Source organism: Notolepis coatsorum, assembly GCF_963971535.1.
Source record: "Notolepis coatsorum genome assembly, chromosome: 4".
In the NCBI taxonomy this organism is placed as follows: Eukaryota; Metazoa; Chordata; class Actinopteri; order Aulopiformes; family Paralepididae; genus Notolepis; species Notolepis coatsorum.
The window spans coordinates 28,167,106-28,184,891 of record NC_140168.1 but is presented as its reverse complement, the minus strand read 5'-3'; the positions used below and the strand labels follow the sequence as shown (position 1 = coordinate 28,184,891).

The 17,786-nt window shown below is 44.9% G+C and overlaps 1 protein-coding gene across 1 annotated transcript in view; it reads right to left on the bottom strand.

Annotated features, from left to right (window-relative positions):
- The window catches only part of LOC311226464 (protein mono-ADP-ribosyltransferase PARP10-like), a gene marked incomplete at both ends in the record, with an annotated part of 41,523 nt that extends 32,365 nt beyond the window's left edge, over positions 1 to 9,158 (bottom strand). Inside the window, 2 exons of the mRNA XM_084311890.1 lie at positions 4,396 to 4,626; positions 9,092 to 9,158. Coding sequence (XP_084168016.1) covers positions 4,396 to 4,626; positions 9,092 to 9,158 — 298 coding nt within the window. The remainder of the gene's footprint in view (positions 1 to 4,395; positions 4,627 to 9,091) is intronic.
- Positions 9,159 to 17,786: the final 8,628 nt, after the last annotated feature.

Sequence of the window (17,786 nt, the reverse complement as noted above, 5' to 3'; positions counted from 1 at the left end):
GCTGGCCGCTTGCTGCGATAGAGAATGAGACATTCTCGCCCTTTATCGTCTTCAAATCTCGTCTTATTGTCCGAATTGTCATTTGGGTTTCGCTTCCCCGCAGCCCTAGCTGGGCCGCAGCGGAGGCGAGCAGCAGGGTCTTCTCTGACCCGTCATCGAGGACGGCGTAAGTGTCCAGGACTTTATTCTGGTAGCTTAGTGTCACACGCACTACTTTTAGGAGTACTCGGGCTCCACTGCTGCTGGCGGGATCGATGTACATGACGCTCGCTTTGCGGCTGGATGGTGCAGGTGAAGGGCGCCGTCTGTTACTGTCGTGAAGTATGTCCAGATGGGCTCCATCGCACTTGGTGCACCTTTTCTTTAAGCGGCATTCGGCTGCCATGTGTGAGCGCGCACAGCGAAAACAGCGCTTGTTGGACTTTATCCATTGACCTGCTTCCTCCGCGTTCAGCTTGGGGAAGGAGTCACATTGCGCTAGCCAGTGTTCTTTCTCACAGTAGGGGCACACTATCTTCCACTTCTCCGTTCTGGAGGGGGTACTGTGGCTCCTGCTGCTCGGTACTGACTCCGATTGGTGCATCACAGTCACCGATCTTCTTCCATCATTTAGTCGTCTGGTTCCTTCTCTGGAGCCAGGGGTGCTCCGTCCGAATGTATCTAGCCGTAGGCTGCTGACTTCTCTCGCCAGGAAGTCTGCTAGATCGAGGAGGTTCGGTTCGGGGCCATTCGGGTCTCTGTGGTCCCTCTGCCGCCTAAAGCGCTCCTGACGAGCGGGTGGCAGCTTCTCCAGGATCCTTTCCACATTTGAGTTGGCGTAAAGTTCATACTTCCCCTTCTCTCTTTGCGCTCCCAACATCCCTACCAGGGACTGCACTCTGATGGACAGGTCGTCCAGTGCTCGATTGTCTATTGCTGGGGGTAAGCGGTCGATGTGTCGGATCTCCTGGATCACGTAATCCCATATGCGCCCATACCTCTGGTCCAATGCTACCAGCGCTGCTGTGTATGGGGTGGTGGAAGTCGCGTAGGCGAGCGCTATATTATGTGCGCGGGGCACCTTTAAGTGCTGCAGTAGGATGGCGTATTTGTGGCGTTCATCCAATACATCCACCAACATGGTCTCCAGACACATGCGGAGTTCTGTATACTGGGCCCGGTTCTCTTGGGTGAAGTCGGGTACCATAGGCGTGCCAATGTATGACGCTGACTGTGGATACATCGGCGAGCGTTGGGGGGGAGGCCTCCTAGGCGAGTCTCCTCCCGCTCCTTGGTATGGGCTGGTACCGGCAGTGTACCATGGCCCGCTTGTCCAGGTGCTGTTCCTCGGTGCGGGTCGTGCGTCGTGCTCACCCGTGTATAGAGTCGGGGGTCTGTAGCGCAGCTCCGCGGGAGTATAGCCTGGGCTGTACCGGACCTCCTGGTCCGGTAGAGTACTGTGCTGTCTTCGGGCGCGGTTCTCCTCCTCTTCCTCTTCGTCTTCAGTTAGGTCATCCAGTGCTTGTAGTCTCTGGTTTAGCCTCTCCACAGGATATGCTGCTCCTTCCCGGTTGCTAGGTCTCGCTTGGACCGGTGGGGGGAGGTGGTCTGTGGGGGGTATAGACCTCGTCTGTTGGTCAAGTTCAGGGTTGTTTACTCGGCTAGGGGATGCCGCCCTGGAGGTGTGTCTAGACGAGTTCCTGGAGCCTCTGGCGGAGGGAGAGGGTGTTGTCCGTCTGATCAGCTGTTCTATTAGTTGCGCTTGCTGTCTGTCGCGCTCTGCGTCCCGTAGAGCACCAGCAGCTGCTCGCTGGCTGTCTGCTCGGTCTCGGGCCACATTCTCTTCCATCTGAATGCGTCTTATTTCCAGGCGTATGTGCTCTTCTTCGCTCCGTTGCTGTATCTGCAATCGATCGCGTTCACCCTGGAGTCTATCGCGTTCAGTAGAAGCTTTCAGGCTGACGAGGAATGCCTGCTGTAGGGTCCTCTCTGCCTCGCTGGGAGAAGGCGGTTGTATAGGGGAGCCTTCCCTCGGGGTACTCCTTGCGGAGCCTTGGAGCTCTATCTCCACGGTGCTCTCCCCGTCTTCTTCCGTGCCGAGTTCTCTCTCGGTAGCGTTGTATTCCTCCCGGGACTCATCGGGGACTACTTCTTCAGTACTGGCGGGGTGTGAAGTCATGTCTGGTTCCCACTGGTCCCCACCGTGAACTTGGTCAGTTACATTAGAGCCCGTAGGGGCCTCTATGGTCGGGGTAGTCTGGGCGTTGGGGTTAGACATACTTTTACTTTCTAGTTTTACCGCGTTTACTGTTAGTAGAAGACTAGGTTGTTGACTGACAGCGTAAGCCTCTAAGTACTGAGGGAGCCGTCGTTCGCGCTGCGGGCGTTGGTTAGGAGGATCGTTTCGTGGAGTGTTCATCATAGGCCATTTCAATATTAATAACACTATATTAATATTACACTAATTACCATCCGGCTCGAAGGACCAATTGTAACTGAGGGGTACAATTCCCTGACTGTATTACTAGATATGATACTTACTACCACTACCTTTGTACTTAATATTCGGCCACCCAGTACACGGCATAAATATATTATCATGAACACTCTCACGTAGATGAAACGGATCCAACATAAATGTACGAATTAGAAACAGGTCTTTATTTCCTACACAGCGATGGTGTGTAGAATAAACACTTAATCACTTAATTACATTTATGAATTGAAATAGTATGCACTTTTATGGCAAGGAGTATTCGTCGGTATATCAATAGATAATGTCCAATCTCTGAAGGCGCAGGTGGTAAATATACGACCTGGAATAGTTAAGGAATAACAGCAATGATACTTTAATGATTATAGGCTGGATACACTAGAGGGGGTTAATCCGGTCGCTTGTAAGCCGACAGGAGTAGGAGGGGGGGGGGGGTAGAATCCAGCTGCCTCGTCCGGCCAAGGGTATCCCAGGTGAACCCACTGTAGTGCCGTTCAATGCGCCGGCGATCCTTGGACCACAGATGAAAGCAGGTGGACTCTTTGTGGGCCGGCTCTCTCCGGTCCACGGGGGAGAGATGTGGAGAGACCTCGTCTTGCAGAGTGTCTCCTCACCTTGCGTCCTCTCCAGGGGGGGGGGGTTCCAACACACGGTAGTGTCGGGGGTCTTTATCCATAGAATAATCAAAGTATCCAAAGCATAATCCGTGCCTGGGAAGGCGGGCTGTCGTCGGTAGAATAATCCGGTATACAGGTCCACTCGCTCGTCGGCTCTGGAGCTCCTCGGGTGCAGCTTCACATAGGGTCAACCACCCTGGGTAAGCAGCCAGTTCTCTGCCCGAAACGATGGGGTACTGACTACGGTAGTATTCTCACCGCACGAAGCACTATATATTAACAGACTATTATTAGCTTAATAGACTACGTCCAACTCGACGATATAGTGCCAAATATGACTATTCAAATATTAATATACACGATGTCTCAATACCGATGGTAGGCCGAACTTGGCCTTACTCCCACACGTGGCATCGCGGGGAGTCTTTACGTCTGTGACTCTATTGGAGGGTAAGAAACTGGACTGAAAAGAAAGTCCTACTTTAGTAGCGCAGTATATATACGCACTATGAACAAATAGTCCCATTAGTTAGCCAAATTCCTACGCGGAACTAGGACTTGTTCGTACATGTGGAGCGGTACGTTTGAACTGGGTCTGAGGGGTATGGCAGCCTGGCACCAAGGTCTCGACCAATAGTAGAATGGAGACTATTATGGGATGTTCAGTAGGCTAGAATGGATATTCAATGCATATTGTACAAGGAATATACAAGGGATATCAGGGAATATTAGAGAATATACAAATACAATTAAATATATATATATAAATAAATATATATATTCGGTTTAATCTGGCCCTTCACAACAATAATAATAATAATAATAATAATAATAATATATTTGATTTATAGGGCGCTTTAAAATAGTTGGAGCAAATCTCAAAGCGCTACATTGTAAAATAACATAAGCTAGCAAGAGAGTACATTTTTTTTAATAAAAATTAGTAAATAATAATCGACTATGTTCTGTCACTGCATCGATGCAGAATCGCCCACGTCCGCATCGCGATGCATCTTAGAATCGAGAAATGGCCACACCCCTAGCATTTACATAACCGAACAAACAAAGTTTGAAGTTATAAAGTAGCCTGAAAAGTCAGGGCCTGCAACTTTGTTTACAAACATACAGTATACTAGGCTTATGCTCACAATGATTAAAAATTATTATTTTGAATTTCAAATAAAAACAACACCATAAATATAGCGTTATCAATATTTTGCACCACTGTATTTCAAGTATCACAAAAACAATGACACTCCATGTTCTACTATAATTATATACTTTATAGCAATGTGATAATCTTACCGTTGAAGTCTGCAAAGGAGACCCTGGCTGTGGTCTCTGACATCATGGTGACCTCCTTCACGTCCTGATTCCCACCTCCGCTGCTCTCAAAGTACAGAGTGAGTTTATCTGTGTTGATGCCAGGATGCAGCTTTTCCACTAAGATGGAGTCTGTTTGCTCGACACGTTCAAGCGTGATCTTGGACCCGATCAGTGGCTTCTTGGAGATCCTCGCTTGGAGCTTTTGAAAATCTGTGGCATGAAAAAGAAAGAACATAGAGCAATCTGAAACTATATAATGTACTGAATTGATGCTTGGAATCTCTTGTGGGGGGCTTTGCACCCTAATAATAAGCAGAAACCAGTAAAAAGTGGAAAGACTATTATGAGGGCCGACGTTCCACTCTACTGGTTAAAGTTGCTTACTCGTTAGTACGTTCGTTGATAAAGAAAAATACTGTCCACAGCCGCTCCAGTGTAAAACAAAGATATCCAAATGGTTTATTTCTCTTCCACAGCGAAGTCTTTCTTTACAGAAGTGGTCCTAAAGCTATTTTCCTAAATATTCACGTTACTACTACAAGGTAAGAAAACTGTATTTTCCCAGTCTCCAAAATCACCGCCGACTCGACACCGCCGACTCCACTGGAAAGCCGTAAATCAACTTGCCGGATCTTTCCATAAGCAAAACGGTAGACTTGGCACCTTGGTTGAGAAATGCAGGCTTCAGTCTACTGTATGTTGTTTAGGTCCGTGTACGTTTGTTTTTCGTTTCAAACGGAAATACGAAAAAAGGAAAAAAAATGAAATAGGAGGTGTTTTCCTATTTCCGTTTGAAACCAAAATCGAAAAAACGGGGAAAAACTGAAATACGAAGCTGTTTTTCGTATTTTGGTGTCGGAATCAAATGAAAAAAGGAGTAAATAATGGGCCAATTTTGGTCCGTGTACGTTTTGATAGTTCGTTTTTTATGTGAAGAATGGAGAACAGAACCACGTGACAAGTACATTTTTCAATGTAAAAGCCATGCACGATCTAACGTTAACGAATATGTATAACGTTATGAATAAATACATGCATACAGATCTATACCAGGGTAACGTTATGATACATACATTTTTTGTTTTCTGCATTTCATTTAGACATGATCTTTTATGTGAAGTAATAGCCTAATATGGTCTGTCCCAAATAGTGTTGTCTAAAACGCACGTTACCCAACAGATATCCTAGTTCAGTGGTAATTAGGCGACTCGCAGGCTGAAATAGGTCCGCCAGCAATAATATCTGCCCGTCAGATTATTTTGATAATATGATTTGTGATGAAGACTTGCTTTATTGTATCGCAATCAGGAGACTTAGGTAAAGTTAGAAAGATATTCACAGATTCGAATTTCCGCAGTCAATAATTCTTAAGCTAAATGTTTTTAAAACACAAAGGACACCTCTTTCCTATCGTAGTAAGGTAGACAATGAGCTACAACCTTATTTTCACCTAAACGAGCTGTCATCGGAGCTGTACATTTAATAATATTGATCTCTATGTGCAGTCGGCTGTGAGGCAAGTGCGCAGCCAGGGATCGTCTAAAAAGTGCAACACCGGAAAGAGACACTACAAAAAGATTCAATAACTTCACTGTCATACAATATGGTCTGATATTAACATTCAGTATTCAATATTGTCCGATTCAATATTAACATTCAGTATTCAAGTAGAACAGCTGTTGTGGACACTCACCGGTCCACAGCAAACCGGTAGGCAAGGCACCTTGGTTGAGAAATGCAGGTTTCTGTCTACGTGTTGTAGGATAGACAGTCTATCTATCCTGTTGTTGAATATATATAGAACACAAATGTTCTAGAATGTTCTATTATGACATCATACTGTGACATCAAACATTTTCTAGAATGTTCTATTATGACCTCATCTGTGACATCACAAATGTTCTAGAATGTTCTATTATGACATCATACTGTGACATCACAAATGTCTACAATGTTTGCTTATGACATCATACTGTGACATCACAAATGTTCTAGAATGTTCTATTATGACATCATACTGTGACATCACAACGGAACATGTTCGAGTTTATTTGAATAATATAAATAATATGTTTGGTAAGGCTGTCCCCGAAGCCTGTTTTTGGGATTCAAACTTCGTCAGGGTTCTTCGAACGGATGTTCGAACCTTCGTTTTTTAAGCGAAATAAACACAAAGGACACCTCTTTCCTATCGTAGTAAGGTAGACAATGAGCTACAACCTTATTTTCACCTAAACGAGCCGTCCTCGGAGCTGTACATTTAATAATATTGAATATTGATTGAAAGAGACACTACAAAAAGATTCAATAACTTCACTGTCATACAATAATGGTCTGATATTAACATTCAGTATTCTATTTTTGATCCACTTTTTCTCCCATTTTTCTATATTTTTCTCCCATCCCAATTTCGTATCGTCCAATTCAACCCTCCCCTGTCACGAACGCTGTTTCTTGCCTCCCACAAGCCGGCTGCAATGTGGACTAAGTCATACATAGCACAAGTCCCCTCCGGTACTTGGGGTAACAGCAGTCGCATCTTTTCACCTGCGCAGCTCGACCTCTCAGTGTCGAGGAGTAACGCGTGGGAGGCTCACGCTGCCCCCGACACTTCCTGATTCTACTGCGCAGGCGCACCAACCGACTTGTAGGAGTCGCTTGTTCACAACGTTCGATCCCCACCCTTCAGTTTTCCCTCCCCGTAATACGGCCAATGTGTATTACTGCGGACGACCAGCCAAACTGAAAAACAATGTGGAGAGCTGGATTCGAACACGCGAATCCTAGCGTCTCCACACTGGTGGCGAGTGACTTGTCCACTACACCACCTAGCCGCCCTACATTCAGTATTCTATATTGTCTGATTCAATATTAACATTCAGTATTCGGGGGGCAGGTGGCGCACGGAGATTACGTTTGTCACCAACACCGGGAGACACTAGGATTCGCCTGTTCGAATCCAGCTCCCGGCGTTGCCATCAGCTTGGCTGGCCCCTCACACTGATACAATTGGCCGTATCAGAGGGTGGGAAAGCTGAAGGGTGGGTCCTGGGCGTTGTGGACAGCGACCCCTACAGTTCGGTCGGGGCGCCTGCTCAGCGAGGGTTGGATCTGAGGAGAGATAGCGTGGCCTCCCACACGCTACACTCTCCCTGGTGAGAACCTGCGCGGCCAGGTTGGCCTGCCCCAGGCTGCACATGCGTCGGAGGAAAGCATGTGACAGTCTCCGGTCTCCCGGACCAACAGTAGGGGAAAGTATGCAACAACCAGGAAGGGTGGGATGGGAGAGAAATCGGGAAAAAGGAGGGGAAGAAAGATATTAAAAAAAAAAAAAAAAAACATTCAGTATTCAAGTAGAACAGCTAGCTAGCCGTTGTGGACACTCACCTTTCCACAGCAAAACGGTAGGCAAGGCACCTTGGTTGAGAAATGCAGGTTTCAGTCTATGTGTTGTAGGATAGACAGTCTATCTATCCTGTCTCAAGATGGACAATGAGATCTTCTTTTGAATTTCCGGAGAATTGTTGCATATAGAACACAAATGTTCTAGAATGTTCTATTATGACATCATCTGTGACATCACAAATGTTCTAGAATGTTTTATGACATCATACTGTGACATCACAAATGTTCTGGAATGTTCTATTATGACAGCATACTGTGACATCACAAATGTTCTAGAATGTTTGATTATGACATGATACTGTGACATCACAATTGTTCTAGAACGGTCTATTATGACATACTGTGACATCACAACAGAACATGTTTGAGTTCCACATAGTCAGGTTCATTATAAAGTGATTTAAACTTTCGTTGGACTTTTTTGGGGATTAGCAAAACTATACATTTTTGGAAAGGGAATTGTATAAGGAATCAGAAAATCCATGTTTACATTTGCCCAGATGTCTATAAGGCGGCCATATTGGAATTTCCAAAATGGCCACCGTAAAATGTATAGGTTTTGTAATATCTCGGCTTCTAAATGAGCTAGAACATTGATTTGAACTTCTAAACCTACATTTTCAGGATCAAGGAATCCAATGGTGGTAGTTACAAAGCTTCTACATTTTACATTAACCCTTCGATGCATGAGTGGGTCAAAAATTACTGTAGTCAGGTTCACTATATACTTTTGTCGGATTTTCTTGGGGATTTGTAATACTATAAATTTTTGGAAAGGATATTGTATAAGGATTCAGAAAATCCATGTTTCCATTTGCCCGGGTGAATGTTCAAAATGGCAGCTGAAAATGTAGGGTTTGTAATATTTCGGCTTCTAAATGAGCTAGAACATTGATTTGAACTGCTAAACCCACATTTTCAGGGTCAATGAATCCAATAGTGCCAACAAAAACGAGGTAGAACTCACCAAAGTGCATGTTAACATAACTTTTATTGAGGACTTAACAGATAATTGACATTAACTGATTGGCAACTGACATCAACTTCAGTATCATGACCACAGAAAAGAAGTAACCTTCTTCATTAGACTATTATGTGATAGATTATGTGATACACATCTATACACCATCATCACCATCATCATCACTTTCATCCATCACGGCATAGGAATCATCGTCATTCTGGCACTGGCTACTGCACTGACACATGTCAGTACAGGCTAAGTCTTTAGCTCTGCAGGAACATCTTCCAGAAGAACAGTTCGTTTTACATCTGCATTGGACCATCTCAATGATGGCCTTCGGGGCTGGGAGGACCTCTGTGGTTGTTGGCTTCATGCCATCTGAAAAGTACCCATTGTGCAGGGGGTCCAGCTGCGGATCTTGCAGAGCAATGGCTGCCTGTGCCCATACCCTGGTTTGTACATGGACCCTCAAGATATCTTGATGTTGATACCCTTGGGTGAGTAGGCTGCACATACAAAGGAAGCCAGTGTGGACAGCATTCCTTCTGTCACTTCTGTTTCATCCAAAAGCATCTGAAAACCATTGATAATGTCTTCATCTGCTTTGAGATAGATCTGCAGCCAGGTTGCCTTGCCTATACGGGAGAACCTCCCTGTGTTGTCGGCCCCAGTGAATGCATGGAAAGCTGGCAAAGCCTTTGCTCTTTCTTTTCCTAGAGCGCGCCACAGTGGTTCAATCTGCACAACACCAGAGGCCATCGAAATCAATGTGTTCTTCAGCAAGAGATCATAGTTTGCTGTGACTAGCACTAGAACGTCTGTATCTGGTGAGAAGAACATCAACTGTGCATCAGCTGGGTTCCGGTGTGTTGCCAGCACAGCTTGGTGGATCAGCAGTGTGTCTGCTTCTTCATGGTTATTTCCTTCAAAGAGTAGGTCTTTGTTGCTCCTAGTGTGCCCAGAAGCTGACGTGATGATCAGCTTGGAGGATCCCCTGTTGTATTCTAGCATTTTGGCTGCAAGATAGTCAGTCAGATCGGACTTTGTTTGGTCATGAGAGAGGAACCTGCTCAGTGGGATGTGTTTGATGTTGGTGTCATCTCTGACTTGGTATTGGATAGCTTTTCCTTGTCTTCGTTTATCTCTGGTTGCGCTCTTCAGAGAATCTGTCCTGTATGTGTCGAATACAAGGATTATTTCATCATAATCTCGTGTTAGTGACATCAGTCTGTCATTGAAGCAGCCACTCAGATCCTTGACTGAAACTACAGTGGCTAGTTTTGTGCTCAGCCTCTGCACAAGCACCATGCCATCCACCAGTGCTATATTTAGAATTGGCTGATCAGTAGATGTGGGGTCTGTGAATCCTGTATCCATTGCATCCTGGTGGGTAGTACTTCGAGTTGCTGCTATGAAGAACAGGATTATTTCCACCCGATGTAGGTAGCTCATCATGGCCTTGAACATTGCATGCCTGGATTTTTGTTCCTCCCATTCTTGGAATGCTGTGATCAATTCAGCAGTGGTCTAGGCTTCCATGAGGGTGCTGTTGACTTGCTTCACAGATTCAGCCTTGATGTCTATACCTACCGAGCAGGCAGCTTCTACTCCCTCTGTTGTCTTCAGGCACACACGTTTCAGTTGTGGGTTGTCCTTGAAGAATTCCTCTAGAGCCATTTCATAGAGTACTACATATGAGTAGATGTGGGCATGGAGAGCTCGCTTGTAGTGTGTGCATTTCAGGATGTGCCTTGTTGTGGCAGGACCATACACATCTGCTTCCATCCAGGCATCATATATACCCGAATTCTCCATGGAGGCACCAAGAGCTCTGAGGGCAGCCATGACGACATGCAGCTCACCCAGTCTGGGAACAACCATCTGTTTCAGGTCAGGTCTGGCATCTAGGAGCTGCACCACCTTCTCATAGAGGGCCATGTCAAAGGTAATGACTGTGGGGTGATCTTCCCCAACTGCCAACTTCCTCAGCTGATTCGCTTGCATGATCACAGTCAACAGAGTTGACCACTCGTGGGCCACCTCTGGCAATAGTGGCAGGGCTCCAACCTGTGTCAAGGGAAGGCTTTCAGACAACAGTGAGTTGTATCCTGCCCAGCCTGGAATCTTGCTGGACGTTTCTCCTGCTTTCATTCTGGATAATGCAGATGCAACAACCCATCCTAGGTGTGTCAGCTGATAGGACTCTGAGATCCCCTTGCTGATGGCAAACTGTTCTGACCTCTTAGCATGCTGGGGTTTTGGCTATGTCTACATGGTAGGGAGTGACGGACAGACTCTGTGCATCACCTATGATGAGAGGCTCTGCAATAAGTTCTTTAGAAGGATCAACCTTCTGCTACACTGCAGTGATTGTTCCGTGGGTGGTTCCTTTCACATCACAAGTGTCCTCTGCAAAGTCTGTGTTATCTGCTGCAAAAAACACAAAGGTCCCCTTCCTCAGGAATGGTGGTACATAGAGGCATTGGTGTGCTCTGGTGTTTTCTACAACAGCATTGGCCAGAGCAGTTTCCATGAGAAGGGCACGCCCATGTGAAACAGAGTAGCCATGAGCATTGAGAAGATCCATCAGCTTCTTGTTGCGTGTGTCATGGTGGATAATCAGTGCCAGCCCCAAAACCTGTGGGTTCTCTTGTGCATGGGGTGACCTAAATGATGTTGGCAAACTACTGTATTTTATTTTGATGATACATGATGATAACATCATGCCATGAATGACACAATAGTAATAGTAGCTAGCTTAAATGTGATGTACATAAAACCTGTTGAAATTGTCTGAGGTAGAAATTAACACAATACTTACTCTACATGTATCAAATGCTGGGTATAATAATATTGAGGGATGACACTTCACATATAGTAGGCTATGTGTGGTCCACAACAAATATTAGGAGAATATCTGAAGAGAAGTCTGAAGAACAAGGCCATTGCTATAGGGTGTGGCCTTGTACCTTTGAGGGCGGGGCTTGCATCAGATTATAATTGTATTGGCCTTTTGCTGAATTTATAGATATTTTACATGTATATATGATAATGATTTATTATAGACTATTTGATGAAAGATAATAAAATCTATTTGTTTTTGTATACTTAAAAAGAAATCATGCATTTTGCATTTCTCCCAGTAATTTTCGACCCACTCATGCATCGAAGGGTTAATGTAAAATGTAGAAGCTTTGTAACTACCACCATTGGATTCATTGATCCTGAAAATGTAGGTTTAGAAGTTCAAATCAATGTTCTAGCTCATTTAGAAGCCGAGATATTACAAAACCTACCTTTTTACGGTGGCCATTTTGGAAATTCCAATATGGCCGCCTTATAGACATCTGGGCAAATGTAAACATGGATTTTCTGATTCCTTATACAATTCCCTTTCCAAAAATGTATAGTATTGCAAATCCCCAAGAAAATCCGACGAAAGTATATAGTGAACCTGACTATATGCCGTTGGAGCCGTTTATGAGCAGTTGGTCGAGGGAATTTGGCAACCCCTGGCGTTCTTCAGGCGACAACTCCGTTCCAGCGAACAGAAGTACAGCACCTTTGACTGTGAGCTCCTCGCCCTGTACTTGGCGGTCAGACATTTCCGTTTCCTGCTGGAGGCTTGCCCTTTCACTGTTTTTGTAGACCACAAACCATTGATTTTTGCTATGGCGAAGGTGTCCGAACCGTGGTCTGCCAGGCAACAACGCCATCTGGCCTTCATCTCTGAGTTCACCACTGACATCCAGCATGTGGCGGGGAAGGACAACCCCGTGGCTGACTGCCTCTCGCGGGCCGCCATTGGTGCTGTCCACCTGGGAATTGATTACGCCCGTATGGCTGCGGATCAGGTTTCAGACCCAGACATCCAGGCATGCAGGACGGCGGTTACTGGCCTCCAGTTGGTGGACGTCCCCTTCTTTGATGATGGCACGACGCTGCTATGTGATATATCTATGGCGCAGCCAAGGCCAGTGGTTCCACGGGCATGGAGACGACAAGTTTTCGAGGCTATCCATGGCCTCTCGCACCCGGGCAGGAAACCATCACAGCGCCTAATGGCAGCGAAATTCGTCTGGCCCAGGATGAAGGTTGACATTGGGGGTTGGGTCAAGACCTGCATGGCATGCCAATGCGCGAAGGTCCATCGACATGTTAAGGCCCCGTTGGAGCGGTTTGATGTGCCTGAGAGGCGTTTGGACCACATCAACGTGGATCTGGTGGGACCGCTTCCTCCCTCCAGGGGGTACACTCACCTTCTGACGATGGTAGACAGGACCACCCATTGGCCGGAGGCTGTCCCACTCACTGCGACTACTACAGCTGACGTGGCTCGCGCATTCATCAGTACCTGGGTAGCCCGGTTCGGTGTTCCCTCTGATCTTTCCTCTGACCGAGGGGCCCAATTCACTTCCGCGTTATGGACTTCCTTACCCAGCAGTTGGGTGTCTCCCTCCACCGCACTACGGCCTACCATCCACAGGCCAATGGCCTGTGTGAACGTTTTCACCGGTCGATGAAAGCTGCTCTCAAGGCCGATCTCCGAGGCGACAGCTGGGTCGACAAACTTCGATGCTGGGGCTCCGTACTGCACCTAAGGAGGACCTTCTTTCATCTTCAGCTGAGCTGGTATACGGCCAACCCCTCCGTGTCCCAGGGGATTTTCTTCCCTGTGTTACGGCCTCCTGGTCAGCACTGGAACAGCGGGATGCTCTGCTGGACAAGGCCAAGTCTTTCTTGCCCATCCCCACCTCGTGCCACGGCGTTCCGAAGGTGCGTGTCCCGCCTGATCTGCAGGCAGATTATCCAGGTGTTTATCCGCTGCGACGCCCATCGAGGCCCCCTACAGCCACCCTACGATGGTCCTTACCGGGTTGTGAAGGCAGGCGATAAGACCTTCGTCGTTGACATGGGGGGGAGGGAAGAACGGATCTCGGTGGATCGCCTGAAACCTGCTCACCTGGATTTGGACCACCCCATTGAGTTGGCCCAACCGCCCCGCCGCGGTCGCCCCCCTGGTAGGGCAGTCCCGACGCCTACACTAGCTACGGCGGACCCCCGAACCTGCCGTCCGAGGCCTGTTCAGTGTCAGCCTACTGCTTTACCACTGCCTCGGTTTCCTGTGCCTGCCCAGGGGTACCGGAGTCGTTTTGGGCGGGTCGTCAGAGCCCCTGGAATTTTTTTGGGGCCAGTTCTTGTAAATTCTGGGGGGACGTGTGTAGTGGCTACTGGGACATAATTCACGGCATCCTAGCCTTATGTGGTGTTTACTACATCTCCCGTGATCCTTAGCGGGGGATGACGTAGTTTAAGAGAGACGAATGAAAGAGGAATGGCAGTGTTGTTGTGCGACAGTAGAGTGCGTAATAAAATAGTATTTTTGCATCGGAACACGGCTCCGTTTTCACTATCATTACCGCATTCCTACAACATCACTATTGTTCTTACCAACGAGTTTGACACTGCGCACATATATCGTGCATGCCTCTCGATCTTTGGTTTCAGCCTTGTGAAAAATCTTTATTTCCACGCTATCCAAAAATGTTGTGTAAATAAACATCATGTTGACATGATGAATTGAAAATGGGGGACCCTGATGTAAACAAGACGAAAGTCTTTCTCTGGTCAGCATCCCCTTAACAATTGTGTGTATTGTACCCATTCTGCAATCTGTTAATACAATTTTCAATCAATCAATCAATCAATGTTTTACTGCATACCTCCACCACAAAATATTCTAGGTTATTAATTTTTGTACAGCTGTGCTTATTAAAGGGGAATTGCCACCCATTTTAAGAATTCACATATATAGTTATCCCATGCCCCAACTGTGCAATCACTGTGAACATGCACCAGTCTCTCCTAAAGCTAGAAATCAGAGAACCCTCTTATAATGATGTAACTGGGATGTAAAAACCGAGGCTGCTCCATAGACAACGACGAATAGAGCAGCTATTCAATCAAAGACTGTGAGACCATACAATGTTTGTGTGAGCTCTTACACTCAAATTAGGTTTTAATTCTGGTTCGGACATAGCAACAGGGCCGTAGCCAGGGTTTAGAAATTAGGGAGGTCCATTTATTTTTTTGGCCCAGACCGGCCCACTATAATCGGTCGGACACCACCCACCAGTACACCATCCTTGCGTTTCCCTTAAATATGCGTACCTACTGTACTATTCCCCCAACCCACTACAAAGCTGGGTAGTAAGTGCCATGGACAAGTGGACCAGTGTACTCCCTCGCTCTTGGCTGAATCTTGTTTTGGGTGGTGATGTAAAAACACCTGCATCATAGCAGGCTCAGGATGGGCAAAGTAGTCTATAGCCTGTTCATCCCTGTCTCTCTCCTCCACAACCTGGCGAGAGATTGTTACAATTAACTGGTACATTCAGGTCCAGAATTGTTGGAATTCCCTGACAAAGATGTGCAAAAAGCTGGACAATTTAAACAATACCATACTGGTAATGAGCAAATAGTTGTTTATTCAATGAATGCATGAGCTGTTCCATCTTATTTCATTTGATACTAACTACTCAGTTCATACAGATTTCAAGTATTCAAATATCAATGATGAATATTGCATAAGGTTTACACAGTTAATAGATCACCTTCTTGTTTTATATTCATATTCAGAGAGGAGTAATAGTTAGATCTTTGTATGTGATTTATATGGCAATTAAATCAATGGTGTGTTTGTTTGGGGAGTTTGACCTACAGTTAATGTGCCTACCACGTGAAGGTGCATGATCAATGGACAGCACAAAAACAATTTGTGTAGGTGGAGACTAGAGCTACCACAGATAGTAATAAGTTATTAAGAGTAAGTAATCCATACCATATATATCCTAATAGTTACCTTATTACCATACTTGGCTGAAAATAAACTTTGCTGCCTGTTGTGAATGTGTTTTTCCCTGTAGGCTAATACATAAGTAGGCATAAATTTTTGCAGTTGAGGAAAAATGTGCAGTTGAGTAGGTTATATGTGCTGTGTTTTTATGTCTTCCATTGAGGACCACCTTGGAAATAAGTGTTTTAATGAATGCTTTTAGGTGATATCCCCAGGAATACAAATTGGTCAAGATAATTTGTTTTTATGATGTGTTTTTAATTTCCAAATAAATCTAATCAAATAAAAAAAGCAGTTTTTGCAGTTGAGCTACAGGTGTTGTATATTTAGAAGAATTTGTGGTATCTGTGGTGTTCAATTGGTTTCGTTAATGGAACACCTTGAGTCTTCAAACAACAATAACTATGTAAAAAAGATGTGTGGACTTGGTGAGATAAAAAAAATTCCGTATTTCTTCATAACTACAAAAACCCTGTTTGTTAAAAACATCCCCTAATGAGTGTATGCCTTGCTTTTCCCATATAGGGAATCTTATAGGTCGTTTTCCAATCAAGAGTGCATTGTTATTGAATAAGGGAGTATGATTGTGCCATTTATGTGGGTTAGGATATTTTTTTTGTGTTTCACGCCATATCCGGATCGCATGAGTAATTATGGGGCCAAATTTCCGTTCGCAATGCTTGATTGATAGTTTAGTGTATGCTATGTCCTTCAGTCTATGTGGGGCTACTATGTTTCCTTCTAATTTTCTCCAGGATACTAATGCTTGGGGATCAAACCATGTTGTCAATGGTCTTAATGTGTACGCCTTAAAATAGTGGAAAAAATCTGGAAATGCCATGCCACCGTATAGGACAGGCACATATAAGCACTATGCTTCAGTCTGTACCTTTTTCAGTCACTGTAAAAAAATCAAATATTGATAAATGATGATGTATATTGTACTTTTTTTTTGATGACTGAAAAAAATAAACTACTACTACTACTACTGAGTGTAATTTTTTCCAGTAACCCTCTGGAGGGGGTAACGGTAGCATTGAGCTGAAGAAGTTGATTCTAGGTAGTACGTCCATCTTAACTATTGATATCCGTGCCTGTACTGAGTTTTTAAGTTTTGCCCACCTATCAAGGTCGTCTTTGATTTTGTTTTGGATTTTTGTGTAATTGTGCTTCACCGTTTGTCTTATGGTGGGGAATATTTCCACTCCCAAACCAGGGGCGGATTTAGGATTGTAGGAGATCCGGGGCTTAGCCCAGATAGGTGTCCCCATATTTTTTTTTAAAAAGAATTGTACATTTTTTAGGCAGGCAAGGGGTGGTTTGGTTTTTTTATTTTTTATTTAATGAACCTGTATGTGCAATTTCCTGCAATATAGAGCCTTCAATCTTGACCAATAAAGCTGCTCTTTTCACTATAAAACGCAGTTAACCATAACGTAGTTATGGTTAGATTTATATATTGGGGGGGATATATCATATTTTTCATATGATCAAAAAGTGGTGGAGCAAGAGCATACTTTGCTCCCCCAAGTTCAATAGTGGGAGAGCAGAGATGCTCCGAATGCTCTTATGGCCAGGCGTCTATGATTCACTGATACAAAGTAAAATAGTGCAGTGCAATAAAATAGTTAGTAAAATAGAATAAAATAATGCAATAGTGCATTGCAATAAAATAGTTATCATCGTATTTTTTAGGGAGGCCGGTAAGGAGTGCATTACAGTAGTCGAGTTGGCTTGAGATAAAGGCATGGATCTGGTTTTCAGCGTCCTTTTGATTTATAAATGGCCGTACTTTAGCTATGTTTCTAAGGTGGAAGAATTAAGTTTGTCAACTTGTTGATTGTGATTTAAAGCTTAGGTCTGAGTCTACCATAACACCAAGACTTAACTCACTCAAATACAGTTAGCAGCTGGATAGACCACAGATGGAAATTAGCTTCTGCTAAATCTGGTGCAAACATATTTTCATGTAACAATGATGAATTGTCAAAAAAAAAAAAAAAAAAAAAAATCATTTAATTTTTTTTAAATAGATTCGGGGCTTGAGCCCAAGAAGGCACCCCCCAACCCCCGCCCATGTCCCAAACATCTCCTGGGAGGGTTATATCTTTTTTTGCAGGGGCGTTAAGTGGAAGGAAAGCCGAC